The sequence below is a fragment of the Temnothorax nylanderi genome, unplaced genomic scaffold (assembly GCF_030848795.1).
Source record: "Temnothorax nylanderi isolate EJ_2023f unplaced genomic scaffold, tnyl_v1.0 TNYL_tig0048_pilon, whole genome shotgun sequence".
Taxonomy (NCBI): Eukaryota; Metazoa; Arthropoda; class Insecta; order Hymenoptera; family Formicidae; genus Temnothorax; species Temnothorax nylanderi.
Window position 1 is genome coordinate 1,046,139 of NW_027249110.1, and position 24,690 is coordinate 1,070,828.

The following is a 24,690-nucleotide window of genomic DNA, read 5'->3' on the forward strand; positions in this document are numbered from 1 at the left end:
GAAGACGTTCTTTATTGCTTGATTTATTGTATTGAAGCTATTGTTATCAAGATGTGATAATATATTACGGCTGCATTCAGAGAGCGCGCTATTAACGCTATTGCATCATTCTATCTTTATCGCTCATTAGATGCAAGACAAGGATAGAATGAGCAAATAGCGCTAATAGCGCGCTCCTCGAATGCAGCCTAAAGCCTAAGAGAGAAGAACAAAAAAAAATTAATTACTTGGAATGATCTGCCAAAGGCGCGACATAAAATATATATACAATTAAATTACAAAAGCGCTAGATGAATCTTAAATGTTTAGTTTACAGACAATGTTCTGTTAAAATAATAACAAATGTTATCAATTAACGAAGAAAAATAGTCACGTGAGATGTTCGTAACCTTATAATTGGATTAGTCTCGTAATAAATGTACGCGTAATTAGGTAAGGTACTACTTTCCGTCATTAATCTTCAAACGCGAGTTGATTTTTATCCTGCTGTAACTAAATGCAGACACCTCGGGGAAAAAACCACAACACGTTGACGAGGGGACGAACCCCTAAATACGTCATGACGTAGTCGACGTATCATCGTCGAGACGTAAAAATGTGGATATAATGAGATTTGCCACGGCAATATTTTTTCGTACCGAGGACACAGTGGTTCATTTAAAAGAGAGAATCAGATTCAGCTGAGGGCTGACAGAATGTCAGGAAACTCTCTAAAGAGATCGAGAGAGCTCGAGGAAGATGCATCACCGGATGAGAGATTGAACCTCACGCGCGGCTTCAGGCGGCTGAGTATCGTTCAAACATGCAGGAATATGCAATAATTTCTATGTCGCACTTTAGCACGAACTTTATACGCTCACGTGTGTGTGTGTGTGTGTGTGTATTCGCGCGTAAACTATTCTCTTAATACTTCTTAGCTCTTTCTCTCTTGTCAAAATTCCTTTCCATAATTCAGTTTAATTACTCCCGAAATTCAAATTCTAATGCTTTAAGTGCCGTGTTATCACAAATCTAGCGTACAATCCGATTGGATTAAATAAAATCTATTTAGTCTCGAGCTGTTGGAAAATCGCTGAATTTAGCAGCTGTGTCCACCGCACTAATACCCAAAGAGCATTAACAGCGAATTGTAAAACTTGGCAGATGTACGATCGCCGGCGAAAAGATCTGCGCATCGAAAGGGACATCGGCGTCTAGCTAGGCGCGATTAATTACCGAGACGGCGGACATTAATTACTCGTGCTACGATGGTATTGCACCTCGTGCACGATAATTAATTACAAGCAGAAACGTTGGTAGGTGACGTGTTCCTAGAACGAGGATAGACACCGAGTACAGGTGAAATAAACTTTGACACTTGTCCCGTGAAAGGCCAGCGCTCCGTGGAGCGATTTTTCTGCAGAAATTCCGTCTCGTGATAATCTCGTAGATGACGTAATTGATATACGCATCGAATTACATTTCACGGAAAACTTTCACTTTCGAGCCGCAGAGGGTGAACTTTTCTGAAATAATTAAGCTCTCCATAGGAACTCCCTCTTTTTAGAATACCTATATTTTTTAACGTAAATTAGCTCGTAAAATTCTCAATTAAAAAATATGTATGTTAATTAACGAATTATCAGTAATCATTGACTGTAATCATGAGTTTTTCCGGAAGAGATCGATTTCACGGACCGAGGATTAACGGCTCGTAATAGGACAAGACCGCTAACAAATCGGATCTTTCACCGAAAATGACTGACAATGAAATTTCAGACAAAGGTATCCATAACGTGTGCCAGTTCTGCAAATGTCCGCAAAGGGAAGACGTAATATGCAGGGCAAAGAGTTGAGGCGCATAACGAAAATTGCTTTCGCCGATGACCACGGGTGCTCCTCTGCCGCTTGTCATCGCAGAGCTGAAACGTTCGTGTAATTGCTCTCTGCTTCATTCCCGCGCACGAACTTTTCAATGGTTGTCCCTTTTCCCAGTCTTTGAGCCCACCAATCGAAACTCCGCATGAGAATCTCTCTTTGAATATTCTTGTAAGAATCAAAGAATTATCAAAAACGTCCTTACAGATCTCCCAATATAAGTTCGATAGCCACGCGATTTCAATGAACAGACGACGTTTCCTATCGCCAAAGAGTCGATTCTTCCTAACCATTTGCAATGAAATTAATACATACGTCTTTATCGCAGCGAAGATTACTTTCAAATTTATTGGCCAAGGATGCGGTAGTCATGCAACTCTCCACGTCGCAAATTCGATTGCTGCGTAATACCTAGTGAACCTCGATGTAACATAAATCTGATTTGAGGCGCTCGATGCCGCAAGGCACGCAATACTGAAAAATGATATCGACAATTGGGATAAATGCTGATTTCTCATCGTTTTGCATAGACAGAAATTCCGATCTCGTCAGAGAGCCGGCTGATAGAAAATCTGTATATAAGTTACCCTGTGCGACACCCTGTGCACGAAGATCGCAACGTAGTTTACGCGAAAAACAACAACCTCGGATTCTTGGCATCGCGTCAAACGCTCGTACGCTTCAGGCCACATTGTCTGCCTCATGCGCGGTCAAACGTGATTCCGATGAGCATCGCCGATGATATGCTCTACTCTAAGGAACTGCAGTATGTTCAATTCATTTTTCAGTGGGAAAGATCGCGCAAACGTAAAACGTAATGACAAATAGCCTTTAAGACACCTCGATAGCGGGCATTATCTCAGCCCACACGATTAATTCTTACGCGCTTTATCGCAAGTGAAACTTATTTCCTGCAGGTGAAACTGATAATGACTTTGATATAACAAAGAACGCTAATAACGCCGTAACTCCGGGATCTTATCTCTTCCGCGCGTTCCCGTTCTTCGTATCGATTCAAATCTGCGTTGTCGAACGGTGTCGATTCGTAGAAATCAATTAAAAAAAAAAAGGTTGTTGGAGACTAGACGCTCCGCTATTCTAGTTGCCTCTGTGTAGGTATGCGAATAGATGTCAGGCTGATGTAAAATAAGCTCGGCTTTCCTATTCCGATGAGAAGAATTATGTTACGTGCCAGAGAACTGTTCTGTGACCAGCCACAATGTGTCGAAAGGCGCGGTCCGGCCTCTCGTAAATAATTCGCAGTAATTGTCAAAAAGAGAACACTGTAAGTGTCAGTGAGGACCGCGAGTGACGCGTCTGAGATTTATCATCGCCACGCAAGCTAAGCAATTATGTCTCTTTCTTGGGACTCCGGCAAATACGCGTTATCGCGGTTATCCAGAGTGTGACGACCGACGGCGAGTGCTTAGATATTTTCGCGATCGCCGCGTTAAAACGCGAGCGCATGAAATACAATCAATCCGAAACATGTCAATACGCGCCGACACGTTTTGCCAAAAATAACTTTAGCATGCCTCTTCAATATTTTTATATATATTTTTTTTTAACCGATACTCGCAAATCGCCAAAAATCATGCGCTCAGAAATGGGATACGAACGATAAATGTGATTTATTCTCCGAGCCAACGCGCCTCTACAAACGGATATCAGTTGATATCCAGTGGGAGGTTGTTTGATACCACGAGATTTTGAACGTACACGCGTGCACCAACGTACACATATGCGCGCACATACACGAGTTTTCCGCCCTCGATAATGCATTATCTTATTACTGTTGCTTCTCCAATTTCATAGCATAACGAGACACGCGAGTAATAATCTCAAATGTATAAAAAAAAATTCTGTTCATATATCTATATTCAGGTCACCGAACGAATGCAAAATAACGTGAAAATTATTGAAAAATGTGTACGTAAAAAGGCATTGAAAAACCCGTAATATAAAAATGTGCGTATTAAGAGAGACATTAAATTCCTTGTGCAATTTCCTATAAAACGCTTAACGCTCTGCACTTTGGATTAGTCTAAAAAAAAAAAGGAAGAATGCATGCGGAATAAACCAAATGAGTGACGGCTAAAACGCGCGATAAACATGCCCGGCGATTCGGAACGCCGGTTTAAAACTCCGATTAAACGTGCGTACTCGATTAAATAAGCTCGATGAAATTATTTTGCGCCGAGATATAACGGGTAGCTTACTTTGCCCTGCATAATCAGGCGGATGGTCAGGGTGACCGAGGGATCATCGTTCAACGCCGGCTTGTTGTCCATGCCGTCCATTGCGTGATTGCGGATCTTGTGGCTTCGATTGGAGACCTTCTCGACGTTCGCGGAGGGGAAGGACGCGGAGGAGGGCAAGGAGGACAGGGGAGAGGTTAGGCGAGTGATTTTGATCGGGGGAGTCTCGGGGGACGTGCTCCTCAAGCGCTCCCAGGTAGTCTCGGTCCTCGTACTGAAATCAGAGAAACATCTGGGTTACGAAACCATCGTGCATGCGTATACTAATTGTTTTTTTATTTTCTTTTTTTATAGAACATGCTTTTAAATTTCGGCAGGAAGGATCTTTTTGTTCTAATCGACACCCTTTGTGTCTTGAAGAGATACGAGATTTTATTCGGACAATTCGTACCGTCGCGCATTTTATCATTGTAAATTATTATTACTTATTCGTTCATTATTTAATTATCCGCTATTCGTTATTCACCCTTTTAACCGTCGGACTACAGAATGCCGTCAACCTCCTTTTCAATCACAATCACGATACACGTATAATATCGATCATGATTGAATGCTGCATGCATAAACCGATGATGAAATTTGTACGTTTGATTTATGCGACACGAGAGATTATCGTGGTGGAATTTATTTATCGGGGCGTTGAATTCACATGCATAGAAATAAGTGGTTTGAAGTGAACTCCGGGATTAGCATAACAATAGTGCGCGGCCGAGGAGCGGCGATTCCGGGAATGCGATATACCACTGTATTAACTTATTGTTGGTGAGTCCGTGTGAGATTTATGAAACTCTGCTAATAAGTCCATATAACATAATCAAATAGTTTTATGCGCGAAGCTCCGCATTCCTCATGCTTTATTATTTTATTATTTTATTCATCAAATGACGCTATTAAACCTATCGGACTTATTTTGACCTCATTTAAAAATGTTCAACCCTTTACAATTATTCAATATTGTGAAATATAAAGATAAAAAGCTGTAACGTTCGCTCAACATTTCCTTTCCGCAAATATAAAATATGGCGTCATTCGTAATGTTTGTGTGCAGAATCGAGCGAAATAAAACATCAATTTCGCAGTTCACGGTCAATCTCGTTATGGCGCGATGCACTTTCACTCGTCGAATCGGCCAACAAAAATAAAGTTTATTGTCACAAAAGAAAGAAAGAAGAAACGCTCGACGATTCTTCACGGAGCTCACCACGGCGGGCACTCGATCTTTATATTGACGAGCATTACGGAAAAAATGCGAAAATTTTCAAGATATTACATAAAAGCGTACATATATTTACAATATAAATTATTTTCTAATTTATTCCATGTCGAGAATATAAAATGCCGTTTACGAGGAAGCCGGTTAAATGAGAAGAAATACAAGTTTATGTATAAAAATATGCAAGTTTTGTAAGAATTTCAATCCCTTACACATATCACGATGATGAAATAACACGGAAATAACACATTTTGGAAATAACGCGGTTATAAGGGACAAAAGCTGTTCGCGGATGATCGATCAGCGCATTCCGCGGCATTATTTTTCAGCCGCGGCTAACGTTAATTACAACTACTGCCGGTTGTTAAGCCGATCGATAGGCCGCTGGAAACCTGGCCGCGAGGAGAAGTTCTCCCGAGATATTCCGTTCCCTCTCTAAAGGAAGGAGACGTAACACCGCGCCCCTTCGTACCCCTTCTCTTCAATGAGAGAGGGGCCCCAACGAGCGCGCGGCGCGAGACAGGTTTGCTCGGTCGGTCCGTTACGAGCTACGCAGAACGCGTTTCTGGTTGTGCACATTTATTTCTTGCACGCACGTACGCACGTACGCACGCATGCACGCGCGAGAACCGGCGACTCACCGCTAAGAAAATTATTAGCGGCAAAAATCTGTCGTTATCGATCGATGAAACGCAGCGAAGAGGCTCAAAGTCGTATAAAGTTTAAATTTTCTGATGATCGCTTCGAGCAAACAAGACTCGTGTAATGATCTCCGGACTTCTAAACCAATCACGTTCTCCTACAATAGAAACTTATATTTGAGAATCATCTTTTTTTATATTAAATCTTGAGAATTCTTTCGCAAGATACTTCTCAAATAAAAAATTGCGCGTAACGCGGATCTTGAACCCCCGGCGCGTGCATTGATTCTACGTGACTCGAGTGTTTGCGGACTGACGGGTTTATATATAAAGTACGGTACAAAGGATGGGAGGACTTAACATCGCGGATGGAAAGCCGCGACGTGTTTTCTAGGCTGCGTACGTTTATCGCGTTTCACGGACAGCTTTGTGCAAAAGTTTACTTGGTCACTTCGGTCCCAGGCGGAAGTTTCCAAGCGAGTCGTCGCACGGAAACTTGCGACTATCCTATATTAGTTTTGCATCCACAAGTGCGACGAGATTTCCTGCGTTTTTCGACCCAATTACGTTCGTTACAATCCTGTGTATCCTGAAAAGGCGCTTGTCGCAGGAAAAAGCTCCTTTATCCCTCCATTTATTTCACGGTCGTTTATTTTCCGCCCTCCCCCAATGCAATCGTCATTTTAGATTTTTCACGCGAGACAATTGTAACTCAATAATTTACGTCAGAATATATTGTTGAATTTTGTAGGGATTAAGCGTGTCGGGGGCGGGCGCGGTGTAGGAAATGCAAGAACGTTGTATCGAGCGCCGAGAGAGCTGCAAGGGCACTTTAGGAAACAGAGTATATTATCCTTCGTTATAATATATCTCTCTATAATCGGCCACGCAGACGACTCGCCGTCCGTCGTCTCGCTCTACTGCGGCTCGCGATGCAATTGGACGGTGGAATTTAGTGCGATCCGCGTTCCGTTATGCGTGCGTTTAACATATAAGTGAAGTTTTAACGACGTTTCGCCAAAAGGCCAATCACACACGGGAGTGGAAATGATTGTTGTTACCCGGCGCGCGCGCGCGTTCTTCTCCCGCAATTTATCGGGATCTCCGGAGTCCACGGGTCGTTGCACGCACAATTGCGAAATGAGCGGATCCAGAGATCTATCCGCAATTTACTTAATCTTATAAAATGTCCCGTTTATAAATGTTGCCAGTTTATAAGTCTCCCTTTCAGATTCGTCGCGAATTCTCCACTCGTGCAAACGAGACAAAGTAAAATCAAGTGAAATTTTTCACGAAATCGTCGCGAAACTTTTCGTCGATTTTTCACTCTCAAGCGAATTCTTTACGCGATGCGAATAAAAATATTAATAAATCGATATCGACAATGGAAAGCTCGCGAGATGAGACGTATATGTAATTGACCGACAGCGACATGGAAGCGTCAGCGCAAAATTTTCCCGCGAAGCTATACGATTCCTGAGAGAGATAGACGAATTTTTATGTAACTCGTAAATCGGTTTTTAAATTATCATAAAGAGTTTCCCGTCATAAAACCGTGCATTTCTCGTCAATCCGCAAAATAAGGGATTTAAACCCGATTTATCTAATCTTTAGTTCTTAATATAAATACACGAACAAATTCTCGTATTTGAATTTCAACGTTTTACTCAATTTTCTGGATTTTAAACCAGCTCCTAGGTTTCCAACTTTAAGGACTGGGCGCGCAAACAGATATTTTACGTCGAAATAAATTTAAACCTAGCAGAGCAAAAGTGATGACTTTTCGGTTTAAATCGCGTGATACCGGCTTGCAATAGGGCCGATTGCAGTCACGAAAGGGTCGAAAGAGCAGGATTAAATCCCTGAATACATATAGTTCACCGGTAGCCTACCATATTGTAGCTAAATATTGTCACTCGATGCAGCACGAAATTCGAACCTTCGAAACTCCCACGTATATCGATCGTGTTTTAAAAATATAAATTGCACCGGCAATATTGAGAGCCTTCCTTTTTCTCGCGCCGTGACGCGAGATCCAGCTCCAGACGTGCTTCGAAAAACCGACGAGTGTCAGAAGATAACATTCGAATTTGTCCGTCCAACTGTCAACGCGAACTGATAATCATTCACAGTCGATTTGCCTCGAATACAAAATTTTCATGTCAAATATATCTTGTTTGTATATCTAACAAGTATCGAACGTGTGAGAAAATAGTCATTCGTCATATCGGAAAAAAAAAGAGGAAGCATTTCAGAACGAAACGAAATACAGAATACATAAATATACAATTTCCACGATATTTCCCTTTGCCTCTAATATTCTTCTAGATGTACGCTCTCGTACGTGTTTAAAATATGAAACACCTTGTACATTTCGGTCCTTAGAATATATGCAATCTACTAATGTAAATGCAGGATTAAAAGTGCCTTTATATGTAAAGTTGCGCGCATATCGGAGCATATTCGAAGCGCGTGCTTCCTATCCAAATATTCGCGCATTGCGACTGTTAATTATTCGAGAAACATTGTTACGTTAATTATATTGTTATTGTTACTCATCAAATATCGATATGACAAACTACGAAATATCGCTTCCAGCTGCTTTGACAGTAATTGGCACAAATATTTAGATAGAAAGCACCCCGATACGCATACAAATTCATACGTTAAGGACTTGATGAATTTTCCGAGTGCAATATATTCGCGTCACTCGGGAAAATCGTCGAATTCACGAAGATGAGAGTAGCGGTTGTCGTAAATATCGACGGCCATTTCCTTTCGCGTCGCAGTCTAGCGAATACATCTCGATAAGTATCTTAATCGCTTATCGGCGTCCAAAGTCCTCCGTAACCGTCTCGTCGCGCGGGAGGGCATTAGTCCCTTTTCGACGTTTTCGACGTCGCGGATCGCGAATCCGGAACGCGACGGTGACGTCGCCGGTGCGGCGCCAAACGCGAGCGACTTTTCCTCCGGGGATCGGACGTGCGACGTGCGGATAAAACACGCGGCATTGTGTTCGCATGCCGCGCCGCGCCGGGGAGAGTGTATCGAGCGCGTGGAAAAAGGCACGCAGACGGCAGAACGCAGATGCATGCGAGAGTCGTCGACCAGAAGCGGTACAGTCGCGGCAGAAAGCTAAAGGCCTGGGACAGCCCGTTTTATCTCGTCTTCTCCTTCTCCTCCTAGGATCATGCCCGATCAGCGCCGACGGCCGCGGGCCTCCGGTCGCATCGACTAATCCCGTTCGACTTCTCCCTCTCTTTCTCTCTCTCTCTCTCTCTCTCTCTCTCTCTTTCCGCTCTTGACTTTCAAAGGGAGATACGTAACGTGTCTCGAACTTCCGGAATCCGATTCGACGAGAGAGAAATCGAACGACAACGGAAATCGAGGCGAGGCGCCGCGCCGCGGCCGTCGCATCGGCATCACGGCCGTGCTCTCAGATTTAAATCGGAATAATCGGATCGTCGATGCACCGGTCACATTTCGAGGCGTCGCGTCGTTTTAATTCGTCTCGTTCGCCGTCTACGTTACAGATGGTGGTGTAGTCGCGAAAATGATAATAATCACTAACCACGAGAAGGTTAGGTTAGCCGAAAATCGCGATGCGGTCCAGCAGGTGCTGGTTCAACGACGTTGGACAACCACATCTCCCCCCCTCTCTCCCTCCTGCCTTCCCGCCGGACGCATAGGATACGGCACGGTATGACGCGACTGCGACGCAGCGCGGGGAACGAGATTACGAGACGAGAGTGACGAGACACGAGACGGGTGCCGCCGGCGCGGCGTGGGACGATTAATCCGGATCGTCGATGCGGCCGAGTGCACCTAGGGCTTCAACCGGGAGCCGATCGTTCGACCTGGCGGGACTAGCGGCGCCCGCCGTTCCCGTCGCCTCGTATCGACTCGCTCGGCCAACGACTACGTGCGCCCTGAGAGAAACGAAACCCGTCGCTCGTGCGACGTACGAGAGAGCACGAGACGGAGCTACGCACGCCGCGGCCGCGTCGCGACGCTCACCGACGCGAAGCTCACTCGCGCGATCCGGCGCTACGACGAGGACGAGGACGAGGACGAGACGAGAGAAGATTATCGTTGTACGGCGGCTCGCGTGGCGCGTGCCGGGCCGGGCCGGCAAGAGCGTCGCCGTCGCCTTCAATCCGACGCCATGCGAGAAGACCGAGGGAGAACGAGAGCGAGAGCGAGAAAAAGAGAGGGAAAAAGAGGGAGATCGAGCGAACGTGGCAGTTGGAATTTTTCCGACAAAGACGGAGTCTCTCTCTTTACAATATATCCGCGCGTGTTTCCTTTCTTTTCTCTTTCTACGAACACGTTTGATCCTTCCGTTTTTCGTCACGGTCCTCGAGATTCAGCTCGTAAGATCGCGTATGTCCGATTCGCGGCTAACACCAGAGTCGGGAGGACACGCCGCGCGCCGGCATGTCCGGTATGATGGCGCACGGAATAGCTCTCCGCTCTCCGTCGCCGAGAGCGTCCTCCTCCTCCTCATCGCCGTCGCCGTCGTCGTCGTCGTCATCGTCATCGTCATCGTTGCCGTTGCCGTCGCCAACGTTCCCGTCGTCGCTAGCGACCGTCGCTCGGTCGCCCTGTTCTTCGATCGGGGGCGCGGGGCGCGGTCGTGTAACGCGCGGGGGAGGGCAACGAGAATTATTCCTAACGATTTACCTAAAATGCACACTATTCAGTCATCAGGGGGGAAGGACGGGCGGCCTCCTCATCGATGCAGATGCACACTGCACTCGGCACGCGGAAGCGCGGGGGAGAGGGGTGCGGCGAAGAGAGGAAGAGAAAAAACACTACACTACGCGGCACTGCGAAACTGGCACCACCTCGGCGGAACGCGGTCTTCGTTCTTTCTGCCTCCGGCCAGCCCACCGCTCGCTTCCGACGATGCGCAGCGCTACCGTGCGTCGCGTCGCGCGTCTCGCGTCTACGCCGTGCGCGCCGGTGGCGCCGCCGCACCGCGCGCGCGCGCGCGCTCTCGGCAGTCGGCACACTCGGCACTGGTCGGCACCCCTTGCGCACGCCGGCTGCGCCGGCAACCCGAGCGGCGGGACGTTCGAACGGCGACAGGCGCGTGTTACGGTCCAGCGGAATTACGGTTTCGATTCGCGGGAACGAGGACCGAGGACGTTCGACGGTGATAGAAATATCGCGCGCTCTTCCCCTTGTAGACTATTTCGAGTGTAATTTGAAAGGGAACACGCGTGTTTGTGAGATTGAGAAACGAATATGATTTGTCTTGGACGATCTCCGAGGAGAACATATAATTCTGTCCTTCTGAACTTGTTTTTGGAATTGTGATATTAAAGTACTAGTAGGGGGGATTTAAGTGTAATTAAGATCAAATAGTCATCAGAATATGTCACTGCATGCCTTTTATATGTATAAGATTAACTCTCTTAATGGGGATATCTGAATTGACATTCTTAAGCTTGATACTATTATTAAAATGTTAAAAAGGGACACGATTATTATAGCGCATTGTAAAAGGATACAAAAGAACTATTAAAATCTTATTTCGAACTTTTTACAAGCGTTCGAATGTTTTGAAAAGACTTCTTCCACAGGTCTTCCCGCAAAGTTCAACATTGCAATTAACGATGACTCCACCGCATAGTAATTTGCATGTAGTTAAAAAGTTCGAGAGATAATAGAAGCAATTGCATACATTATTCCGTTATTAAAAGCGTAAAAATATGTTTACAATTAATATTTTAACACAAACTCTACCTTGTTCCGTACTCAAATCTAATTATCGCATTCGTGTCCGGCGTTTCACGTAACATCTAATAATGGATTATCTCGCGTGCTCCAAACAATTCGGTCAAACGCATTGTGCGCCGCTAATTGTTTCGTATGCCCACGCCACGTTACCCGCGAATGGATCTAACTGACGTCCAACGAAAACTCGATTACCACGTTTTCCAACTCGTTCTCTCTGGTAATTCAACTTTCCTCCGGACTTGAAGGACGGTCGGTTAAATAGGTCGTTCGCCGAAGGCGTAAAAGTGAATGTTATCGAATCAAACTTAATAATGAAAGGGAGAATAAATCAAAGAACGACACATCAACCGAAATAGCGCGTATAATCTCGGTACGAATGAACAGATTCTTTTCTTTTTATTTTTTATTGTTGGCAAACCGTGTGAAGTGTTTTCCATGAAGATAAACACGCGGTAATGTTTCCAAAATACAAAAACAAAATTCTTCCTACATTGGCCACGAGCATTAAGGTGCCTTTTCACGTTGACGCTTGATCGGCTTGACGCTCATCTTCAGTGAGCAAAAATCTTCAGAAATAATATTTTTTATTTATATATATTATTATATATATATTTATATATATTCGTAAAATATTATTACTTAAAGATATTACTTGAAAATAATTAATATTTTACGTATTTCGAAGCCTATTTTTGATTGTACTGAGACGATCAACGACGATTCAGCGTCAACGCTGGATGTTGAATAAATTCTGCTTTATTTCTTGACGCTAGCGTCAAAGCGAAACCACATGACCCTAGAAATAATATTTTTTACTTATTTATATTATATAAGTAAATTTATATATATATATATATGAAAATGAGCGTCGAGCGTCCACGTGAAATGGCACGTTTATAGATAAGCTTTATAGATAAAGCTGTTTGAAGCAAAACAAAAACGATTCTGGTTTAAATAAATTGTTCCGTTTGAAGCACGGGCAATAACGATGAAAAAAAAAGAAAGATTTTTATTTTAGGTAAAAACGTTTTTTACTTTTATTTCGGACGAATCGTTTGCACCCCTGCTGCAAGTGAAATGTTTTCGTTACAAGCGAAATCGCTTTTGTGCCTGTGCTCCGCACAAAGCGATTTTAAAACCAAAACCTGATTTTCCTGATTTAGCTTGTTTCGCGCTTAAAGTTTATCGCGCTTAAAAAAGCAGACGTGCGAGTTCTCGGCGCGTCTCGTCCATAAACATGCATGTCGAGAGATCAGGGAAGATGGGGCGCGTTTCCATCGCTAATCTAGTTTTGATAACTGAAATTTGCATCGTTTATCTAAGAAGAAAATCTTCCTTTTCATGGGAAACCAGAGACAAGCGTACGGCTTCTCTTACTGTAACGCTGCCGAACACAGCCATTATGATCACAATGGTATGCCACGCCGGGTACTGATGCAACCAGAAATTTAATTATCATTTTAGACGGCGCGGGAAGCAATTATCGGAAATTTAGTTTGCGATTGCGAATAGAATCTTGCTAGAGAACGGCAGTAACCACTATTACTTCAATGTCACTATGAAAGAGCGAGCTCATTAGAATCCCTTTTTCACGATTGCTTCGGTGAACATGCACTCTTTCTATTTCTCCAACGCGAGTCAAATAAAATCCACATAAATGTATAAAAATTATCTTAATAACGCCGCGTAATTTTACAGCATTTTACGTGAATTAAAAAGACTTGTCGAAAAAATCGTGATTTATTGCAACAATCTTTAGCATTAAACATCTGTAGCTTGTAATTAATAACTAAGCTGTATTAATAATTAAGCGATTCAATTGAAAGTCTGATAAAATAATATATTTAAAATTAAATAAAGTATAAATGTACGCCGCGCGCGCGTGCGTGTGTGTGTGTGTGTGTGTGTGTGTGTGTGTGTGTGTGTGTGTGTGTGTATTTAGGCATTTTAATTTATTCGCCAAATGGTACGTAGGATGGGAAATGTAAATAGACATGCTATTGTATGGCTGTCAACGAATTAGATTGCAAATTTTTTAATTAAATTTTTTAACAAATTGTGTAACGAATATCGATCAATTATTTTTAATAGATACAGGTTTGCTGTTTTTTTTTATTTTTTAATTTTTTTTAAAATGTGCTTTTTTAAAGTAAAATTTAAAATTTTCCATTTGACGCCGCTGAGGAGGGGGGACGTTTGTACACATATATTAAGAGGCGTTATGTGAAACGTTTGCTTTATTGACAAATTTTGAATAAATACGCGCGTTTCTATATTCCCCTCAAATTCCGCACAGAAATATACATCATAAAAAAACAGCAATCTGTTTTTACTTGATATGAGCGATCAATATTGCACGCTTAATCGAGAACATCCCGTGTGCAAATATTAATATAGATATATAAATCAATGCACGCGCGCGCGCACGTTATACAGATATGTACGAGTGGCGAGTAAAATAGTATTCAGAACGGTAGAAAGAGTTGCTATTGTTAACAATCTGGGGGCCAATTATGGCGTAATCTCGAGTTCTTTGAGTGCGCCGATTCGCACAAAAAGAAGAAAACTGATAGATCGAAGCAACCGTCTGCATACTTCAACGAAACAGAGAAGAAATAATTACCGAGGCAAGATTGACTATAATGCACGATTTCGTTTTGTTAATTGGCCAAAGCTAAGGGCATGGCGACGCACTAATGAAGACCCCCATAAGAACATCGTTTGCATCGACAAAGCTCTCTTCGCAAATGTTTACATAATCGGCGGAATAGGGCCACGTAAGCGCCGGCATGAATAATTTATTTTATTACCGGAGGGCGATTCAAAGTAATGCTCGTAAATGTAAGTGCTTCATAAAAGCGAAGAAGCAATCCAAGTAACGTCGATGCAGGCGAGATTGGTCATGAAAACCGAATCGTTAGATTTGTTCTATATTGGATTGTGCCGTCCCAAATCGGTCTTCATTTCAGCGGATTCGAAGGAGCGGACCAGATCGAACATTGCAGGAAGGAAGGAAACTGTATAAAACGGTTCTTATTTTATTCGAAACCTTTCTTGAAACTAAATGTTAATCGTATACCGTAACAGTTATCATTATATCCAAGCTATTTCAAGTCGCCTGCTACAATAATTAAGATTCTGAATCAGTCATATCATCGATCATCGAGATTAGATTCTTTTCTTGATTCTATGCTTCGAATATAATTTAATTTAATTAAGTATGATACATAAAATGCTTCAGTAACAATTTATGTATTACCTTCCTTTTCTACATCAATTTTTTCTCTCTCTCTCTCTCTCTCTCCCTCTCTCCTTCCGTGCTCTCACAGTCCCTGCTCCATTACGCAATTAAGCTTCTTAGAGGATTACGGAATAGGATAGGTGACTTGAGAAGAAACTGGCCAACGTTATAGTGGACACCGTGTTTCTGTCAGAAAAGGTCGTCGTGGATGATCAAATGCCTAATATAGTTTTCTACAATCGAGCGAGGGTGTATCGCGCGAGCAACGTCATTGGATTTCGGGTTTTACTCGAAGAGATTTCGCCGTGCTTGAAGTGCCCGTCTAACTAGCATCTCACAGGAAATTTATTTAAAATGTAAACTAAGTTCGAATCGGGACTCGCAAAATCGCACGACGTCTGCATTGAAAGAAGATAAATCTCATCAGCTTAAATTTGGTTCAAATTTCACGCGTTAGTATTCAGGATGAAATTATTATCTCCCACGCTTTGTTCGCCCCATTTTCCTGTCAATAATCTATGTCGCTTACAGTAGGTCGGGGAATTTTTAACGGAATTTCTCGTAGAAGAAGGTGATCGTCGATGCTTGTAACGTCTCTTGCAAAATATCTCCTGTAATTTGCCTTGCAAAATATTTATACTGAGGATTAGGTGTCAGTGGCAAGCGTTGCAAGAGTTATGAGCGAGATCACGATGCGACGTTAGAGAGTGCGAACGACGCCTTCGGCCTCAGACGAGGCTGAAAGAGACTTTAGGGTTGACAGAAATGAGGCACCGCTCGGTGTCGCGATAAGATCTCGACGTGAACGTGGTACGAGGGTAATTCCCCTTCCGTAAAAATGGAGGAACGCGGTGTCGGGATAAGCTGCACGGTTATTGAAGTTCTTTACGCACGGTTGTTGGAACTAGTATAGATACGACTAGATTGTACCTTAGCAGCGAACAAATTTTCGTTTGTTCCTTTTTCCTTTAATCTCTTCTTTTTTACACCCCTGTAAATATATTCCGTAATTTCTTTGTGGCGTGAACTGGAATTAAAAGTAAAACTTTGTGTTTTTTGTTGCTGAAATTCCAAACCCGAGTGGCGGATCTGCATTCGGCAATTAAATCTTTAACAGTGCCAAGAAGAATAGTCTAAATTAAAATTTTTTGTTGCTTGATACAACGATAAATTAAATAATCGATCGTAAAATCCTAAAAGGAAAATATTTATTGAGAAATAGAGATATTCAGAAATTAATTCGCAGTAGAGCGAAGGATGTCCTCAAGGCTCACTTCTCGATACGCATGAAATATCTCAAAGAGACATAGCGAAAACGACAGTTATTGTTTTGTTTCCATTCGTGCGATTAATTATAGTGCACAGTGGTGCGGTTATATCGCTGGGACGCACGCAGAGGAAAGAGAGACGACAGCTATGAGGTCTCTTTCATTCCGGACCTATTGTTCTTTGGTCTCCAGCTCTTTCGTCTTTCTTGTCTTCATTCTCCTCTCATTCTATTTTGTTTCGTTTTTCTTGGTTGCTCCTTCCCTCCCTCCCTCCCTCGTTTCGGTACACGTTCGCCAGTTTTGTTCCACCCTCTGTTACCTTGACCAAACAGAGTTAGTTTAACCAAGCATCGTTGGGCAAACCTTTTGCGATGTCACCTCGATCCATCCTCGCCGCAAGTGTTTCTAATGAATTTTAAATTGTCCGAGTAACCGAGTTAATGGTCGCCGTTATCGCCGTTACATAACGCGGTTTAATCCTGGAAGGATTAAAATTGATAAACTGACATGACGGTACTATTTACATTATTAATGCGCAATGGACGCGTCCATTGAGGGCCTCGATAGTTTTTGGTTCTGCGACAACGGCGCCATAATTTCATGCTGGTTATCGCAGAATCTTTCTGGATTATCCAGGATAGGTAATCTAACATCTCGCTTTTAGAGGCTCGCCGCGTTCTCTCGCATGAGCGAGCAGATCCGTAATTGGACGAAACCCATTGCCTGGATATGATGGATCCTGCGGGTTCTGGTCCGGCGATTATTAATATCGCGGTCACCGAAATTGATTCGTTACCGGGAGCCAATGACGTCGTCATACAAAACAACCGCATGTGCCTTTCTATACCTACCTGCTAAACTGCCAACCGATTTCTTTCGCATACAATCATTACAAATCGATCCCGGATGCGGTATCAATTCGAAAACACTTTATCGGGAAATGCGGGGATATCTTGATTGTAAAATGATACGGATAATCGTTATTTAGCGTTATATTATCGATTAAAATTGTCAAAATTGATTTAATGACCCGCATTGCGATTAAATTTCATCGTTCGGATTAATCGATTTTCCAGAACAAATCGCCGTTCGGTAAACCGCAACGCGGAGTCAAGCGCTATCCATTTGAAACGAAGCATAAAATTGTTCGCGGTCTGTCGTTGTTTGTCAACGATTTGACAATTGCGGAAATTTAATTCGCCCCGTTAAGCGCCTCCCATGCATATGCATCCCGAGTGCAGCGGAATACAACGTAGCCGCTCGCACACGGGTAGGTACAGATGTGGGGAAGAGGGTGGCGAAGATACCCATCGAGATTCGGTGCTCAACGATTATATTTAAAGGAACCAGAAAAGCGCAAATTTAATATTTATATATAGGATATGGATTTAGAGATGTATATGATATAAATATCTTATCTTCGTGCATTTGCCTTACATCGCTTCCAAAATAAACGACCTCTTTGTCCGTCTTCCCTCCCGCAAGCCCTTCCGCGGCCGGTACCTCGCTGAAATAATTAAGACGGTATTTATTCCCGTTGTGCTGTCCTATTCGGGATGGTAATTGACATCGACTGTTATCGTCGCGTTAACGTCGAAAGTTCACCTTGGAGATGAAAGTTTGCGGGATAACTCGCCGCGATGTGCCGCATTTAATTGCAAATTTTCCTAGTTAGCGCCAACGCGCGCCTTGTCTGCCTCCTGACGCGCAATCTTGCGAGATTCGATCAAGAATATAATTCGCTAACTACACAAACATGATGGAGAGAGAGAGAGAGAGAACTCCCTATTTACTATAAGAATAAATTATAATTTCCGCTTCTGGGATTATCAAAACGCTCGGTAAACAAGGTTCTGATGGACGGAAATCTTGATAAAATAGTCCTAATCAATATCCGATGTCAAATCGAGGTGATGGAACGTAGAAAAGCTCAAAAATATACTGTTAACGTGAGAAGAGGGAGAAGAGAAATATACCGCGCGCGGGATATCTCGGAGATATAACATAATATAATGGCAGCGGATGTTTCGGGGAAAATAAAGAGGAGATTCCGCGCGTTGAATCCAGACGTGGCGTTCGATGGCGGATTAAACTGACAGTCGGAATGGCATTAGCGGATACGTCGTTATTCAGGCTCAGCGGTACTTACGTCTCGTCATTACCGCCGCGTGAATCTCGCAAGCAGAGGCAGCGGGGCGGAGAGAAGGACGAAGAAGGGAGGACGAGAGCTGAACCGGCACGATTGAATAGCCCCGGCGACAATCGGGTCTGTCACAACGTCGCCTGGGAAATTGTGACAATGTAATAAGATTAATAAGTGATAAGGGAGCTGTCCGTGTCGCCGAGTTCATTGTCGAGCTGGGCATTGAGATACTTCGACGGGCACAATCGCCTCGCGTTTGTAGAGAGTTAAGACGTAATGAAATTTGACTCGCGAAGAGTTGGGCAATACATCGGTTTCCACGGTGCGGGCGGCGCGTATTGTATCGAGCTCGGAATTGACGGCCAGTTAAACGTACGAAACTGATATACGCGCGATATATATACGACGAATATCAGTTCCGACGAATTCGCTCGTCTTCGCGACGACAACGTCGCGAAAATTGCGATAGGGGAAGAAACGCGACGATGAAACCGGTCGGCTTGTCTCGCTCGTATCTTCGCTGCGTTCTGTACGTGTACCTTCACCGACGCGACGCTCCGTGAATGCTACCGCGAGGGGCTACGCAGGATCATATTTCATTCCCCCGCAGAAACTGCGAAACGGCACTTTCCGATGAATTCCAATCCAATACACCCGCGATACACGCACGCAGAATGCTCGCTCTTGCATAAACTACCGTTCCGTATCTTTACATATGTTCTTGAAATCTATACCCACGGAACCCGACTTCAACTCTCATCCCGAGGAATCGATCGAGTTATTAAATTCTCATATAGTTTCTCATTTTGACGAGACAAAAAAACACACACGTACACATATGAACGTTCGCGCAATAACGTTACATTGATGAAGAGAAGTTCGGTTCGCTACAATTGCCTTTTTCATTTGGAATAACTGTGGCGGTAGAATATAATTGTGGGATTACAAAAAATTGATCAGTGACACAACGCGAATAGTCATTAAAAATTAATTAAAAACTGAAAATTAAGAAAAAGAGATTATTAAGAGATTGCGCGGCCGTTAAGGACGTTCTCCGGTCCTTATACTATAGAAAATCGATTTTCTTTAGATTTTCTTGAAACTGTGAATATACGTTAATTTAGGTGTGCTTTATGCGTGGTATAAATTTCAGTACCTCTTCCGGTATAAAAAATAAAGATACTGAGCCTCAAAGTTTCAACTTTTACTAATGAAAAGGTTTTCCAGGCCAAACGGTAAGAGATACGAGGTTGGCCAAGAGGACCAAAGTTGCTCCTCTCGTCGAGTTCTATAAGGAAAAAATGCCAAAACTAAAAAAAAATTAAATTAAAAAATTTTTTTTGAAACTTTGAGGCTCAGTATCTTTATTTTTTATACCGGAAGAGGTACTGAAATTTATACCACGCATAAAGCACACCTAAATTAACGTATATTCACAGTTTCAAGAAAATCTAAAGAAAATCGATTTTCTCTAGTATAAGGACCGGAGAACGTCCTTAAGTTTGAGAAGTATCTGTTAGTGTTTCGACATTTCGATTTGCGTTGAGAAAATATCAACTCTAAATTAGTCAAAAAGTTCATCGATAAGTTTAGACAGAAGGATAATACCCTATACCGAAGTTATCGATGAGAGGAGAGTTATATAGGTATATGTATAGATCTATAAATATATAACCCATCCACCGTCCTACAACCATATTGAAATTGTTCCAAACATCTCGCGTCGGATAAACGGACCGCTTTTCTGAGCATCATCTTCGAGCATCTGCCACAAGACTTTGCCCTTCGGGTTCGCAGCTGGTGATAATCCCGACGAATATCCACGCTGCGGTTCGCGAGGGGCGAATTTGCGAGAGCTTCGCGAACCTACGTCCATCGTGCCGCGGCAAAGCTGCTCGGAAAAATGCAGGAGAGGATGAGGAGGAGGAGGAAGGGCAATGGAAGCTGTAGGAAGAGGGCCGGGAAGTTCGCAAAAAAGATCCCGGCTGCTTTCCAGCCTTCGGACTGGTTTTGACTTGGATATCGGGGCCGAGGACTTCGGCTTATCTCCCTCGGCAGGGGATGGACGGAAGGGAATGCAACGGCTGGAAGCAGAAAATTCGGCGATGGGAAATGAAGATGCCTCTGGCTGTCTATAATGCTTCGGCTGAGACGACAAAGTGGAGGTTTCGGAAATCGAAAAGTCGAAGACGAGGGTGCGAACGACCGCGTATTGATTTACGCGCGATGGAAGCGCGCCGTGTTATTTACGAGCAACAAAAAAAAATCTCGAAACGCCCACGTCCAATTTTCACGCGTAACTTTATATGAAACAGCAATTCAACAGAATCAAGCGAAATTCAATCAATTAATCAAGCGAGAAGCTAAATGTAAAATATGAGAGCGAGGCGTCTCTTCTACAAAAACCTCAATTGAAAAAGCAAAGTATATTTAATTGTACAGCGTCAATTATGAAAAAATTTACCTTTATATTGCGCGAAATATAGATATAAATTACTCTTTCTAAAAATATAAATAATTTCAAGGAAGTTTCCAAGATTAGATATAATTTACAAAAATTTACAAAAACATTATTTTACAAAAATAATTTCTAATTAATTACAAAAATGGTTTTAAAAAATTGCGAATCTTCTTTACTTCGTTCTGTTTTTAATATATACTAGAAACCGAAAATAATAGTTCCTAGCTTATCTCGAAGAATCTTTGTTTTACAATGTCGAGTAAGATTATATCCTTTTCCTTTCCATTTTCTCTTTTTTTCTTTTTTAACACAAGCGCGAATTTTTTGACTGCTAAAACGATGTGATTACAAGAACAGAAGGATTGTTTTAATTGCAATTAATACATACGCCGGCTACTGTTTTTGATGTTATCGCGGAAATACCAGTAATTATGTAAAATATTATCGGCGCAATTTACGCGTACCAGAGCTTCAGCTTTCAACGCTTGTTACCATGATTCAGTTTAGCGTAGGTACTTCGCACACAACACCTCTTGACTATATCGTCTGCAAAGTTCCAGGCACACACTCGTTGCAGGTGAGCAGGGAATGTGGAAAGCCGGGCATTGCCAACCATGTCATGCGAATTATGCTCTCCTACCAGCTATGACATTCCTCGTGAATGTAAATTAATCAATTTAATCCTTAACTGGTGCTTTGGTTATAAGCACCCACAATTAGCTACTAACAGATGTGTTGTGCTGTCACAAAATATCGCTGTTTTTCTTTCATAATAAACACCAGAACTTCACTTCGACGCGATAACGCGGATCATCATTGGATTGGACATTATGGAAGAAAAAAAAGATTTCAGATAAGAGATGAATTTTGATTTTATTTTTCCGTCTTTTTTTCGTCGACGTTTGTAAATCGAACTTTTACACTATATTCTCCGAGATATCTAAAAATTTAAGACACTCGTGATCAAACATTCTTTCGTTCTTTCAACGATATGGTTTCACAATCGGGTTTTGCAGTAGCCTGGTTTCGCGCGATAACGTTGCTCAAAGAGATTCGATTTCGGTACACCATACGTTCCTTCGATCCCTGTCTCTCGCACACTTCTTTCATCCGTAGAAGCAAAAGTCCACGTTCAGAGGAGGATCGTGAAAGGCAAAATAATGGAATCGAAATCGACCCAGTCTCTTTGCCGATTTCAAAAAGGTGATAGGGAGAAAACAAATAACGGCGGGTTATTCGCCATTTATTCCAAATCGTTTCTGTTGCACGTAATCGAAATTTACATACTGAGAGAATCGAAACAATCTTTCGCTTCCGGAGAGAGGTAATCAGGTGATGTCACAGGCATCGCGTGATCAGCAATTAATTTCCGTTAAAAATAAAGATTTGATAAGCAATATAAAGCAGGCATTCAGCGGTTGTTGATACCTGATCAAAAGCGCCACAGTCGTTGGTCTAGCCGTGATTAATTTCACCATACGTCGAGGCGAAAGAAGACGAGAACAGCGAAAAGAAGTAAAAACTGGACGGAAAACAGCAACGGTACCAATATAAAAAATTTTATGAAAAATTAAAAGTATCTGAGTTTCTTTCGTATCGTTTGACAGATTTCCGAACGAGCGAACAGATGAAAGTCCTACTTATTGAGAATTCCGCAGATATCGGCAGATACACGCGGAGGAAAGCTAACCTGATCATTAAAAAGTTCTGTCTTTTCTTTGAGATTAAAAATCTACAGTGTTTTGCAAATGCCGTTCTGCTGCATACGAAGAACACCCTCACGCTCGTAGTTTCATATATTTTCCATAAAAATAAGAAAAGAATGATACGCTCCGTTGTTCGAATTTTTGAAGTTTGAACGGTAATTTTAACTCCAGAAAACCGTTTCCTGGCCGTAAAGATAAATTACCTCAGCTAACTTCATTAACTATGGACTTCTTATTGTAGTTTAAGCCTCAGTCGACGGTAAAGGTTACCAGCCCGCCTCGATATTCCGCGCGCATATTTTCGTAAACAGCTTTTTCAACGGGGGCTCCACGAATCGCGTAGTTGGCTCCGAGCGGTACCGCGGGATTTCCCGGGGAAATAAAACCGGTTACAAATCATCAAACGTTACGGGCTCCCCTCGAAGCCGATGCACATTCAATTCCGGAGTCCGTCGTTGTCAAATCCGTCGATTTTTCCCTATCCCCTCGCGCAAGGGCGTCTCGCCGCGCCGGTGCGCGGTGTCGGGAAAAGGGGTCCGGGATCCCGGCGACAAATCACGCGCGACGCCCTTCAAGTCTCGCGAAGCGTACGTAAAATGTACACGAGATAACCGACTGTCTGCTCGAGTCTGCCTGACGTTTTTATCTGGCAGCCGGTGTCTCCGTGAAACACGGAGAGGATGTCCGAGGATGTTTACGTGAACGCGCTTTTGTCAAAAAGCGTCATTCTCCGTCTCTTTCTCTCTCTCTCTCTCTTTCCCCGAGATCGCGTCCCATCCTTGCGGCAATATCGCGCGTGGTGATCACTCTTGCACACCCTCGCACTCAATTTCCTTTCGATACAACAACGGAGTTCGCAGTGAATCCAATATTACTAATTGCACTTCTCAGGAAAGCACGGTTGTGCAACTGTTTAGTAGCTATATATAAATATATTAAGTCATAAATTTATATATAAAAATTAATAAACACTTTTCATTTATCGTATCGGAGTTATCGACTCAAATTGACGAAACTCATTAAAAGTCATTTAAATGGAAAGCACTTTTTCCCTCTTTGGGTCATTGACTCGTTTATTGCTTCGCAATATGTCGCTCTTATATTGAAGGCTCTTATATCGAAGACTCTATGAATAAAGTTTCAAGATTGATAAATTCGTCGCTACTAAAAAACGAACAAGATGAGTAAATCAACCAAGTTCATTGCGTACTACACACCGTTATGTTATAATAAAGTTTGGAAAGAGGGAAAGAGAAAAAGAGGAAGAGAGAAAGAGAGAGAGCCACAAACTCTCTCTTCCCGTATACATATACTAACTTCTTCTCAAATAGATGCCGGCCGGCAAAGCTTTTTCCCGGTATATGTAGAATAGATCGCAGTTTTCCTCCTTCTTTTCTTATTCGACGCTAAGAACCCTCCCGGATCCGGAAATGGGATGCCTCTTGTCGCGACGGCGTGAAAGTCGCCGTGAAACTTTGAATTTGCAATTTACCTCCGGAAGGAGGCCTTCTCTCCCTCGGTCGCTCTACCTCCTGCGAAGCGAATTCGAATTTGTACAAGAAAGATTTACCGTGTAAACAGAATTACCAACTCCGCCGAGCGCGCGGATACGATGACGCGACGGGTTTTTCCTACTTCGCTTACGCCTCGCGAATTTTTCAGATAAATTTGACGTCGCACAGGGGCACCGAGTAACATAAAATTGGCAGAGAGAATTTCGCGAAACAAGAAACGTAATAATAATTGCATGTATATAGTAGTGGTCGTAGTTACTGCATTAATTTTTTTTAAATACAACAATGTCTCTTCGTTTCTCTAATTTTACAAGTAATTTCTAACAATTAGTAGATTGGCTGTTATAATATTGAGTAAGCTTTCATACTAATTATTTTCATTAAGAGAGAATAGATATTAAATCGATAACATTTGTGAGTGGTAACGGGAAACTGATGAAGTTTGACATTAATTGTATCTTGATACGTAGCCCGCGGAAGCAGGGTATTATAGATCAGGGTATTATAGATCCGACATATGTGTAAAAGGTATAGGGCAATATATAGGCGAGGCCACACATACACGCGAGGACGAAGTGACTATAGCGGCTAGCACTGAATATCCCAAACTTCCGAGAATTTCACCGCTTAATTAATACAGGCG

The 24,690-nt window shown here is 42.8% G+C and overlaps 1 protein-coding gene across 6 annotated transcripts in view; it reads right to left on the reverse strand.

The window, feature by feature from the left end:
- Positions 1-24,690, reverse strand: part of Mub (poly(rC)-binding protein mub) — a 79,575-nt gene that overhangs the window by 35,498 nt on the left and 19,387 nt on the right. Inside the window, exons 1-2 of one of the 6 annotated variants that reach the window (XM_071705998.1) lie at positions 10,653-10,909; positions 4,077-4,329 (exon numbers count right to left, since the gene is read on the reverse strand). In XM_071705998.1, coding sequence (XP_071562099.1) covers positions 4,077-4,157 — 81 coding nt within the window. In that variant the 5' untranslated portion in view covers positions 4,158-4,329; positions 10,653-10,909. Of the gene's footprint in view, positions 1-4,076; positions 4,330-9,540; positions 9,664-10,296; positions 10,319-10,652; positions 10,915-24,690 lie in introns of those variants that run through there. The other 5 variants (XM_071705993.1, XM_071705997.1, XM_071705996.1 and 2 more) reach the window with 5 other exon arrangements.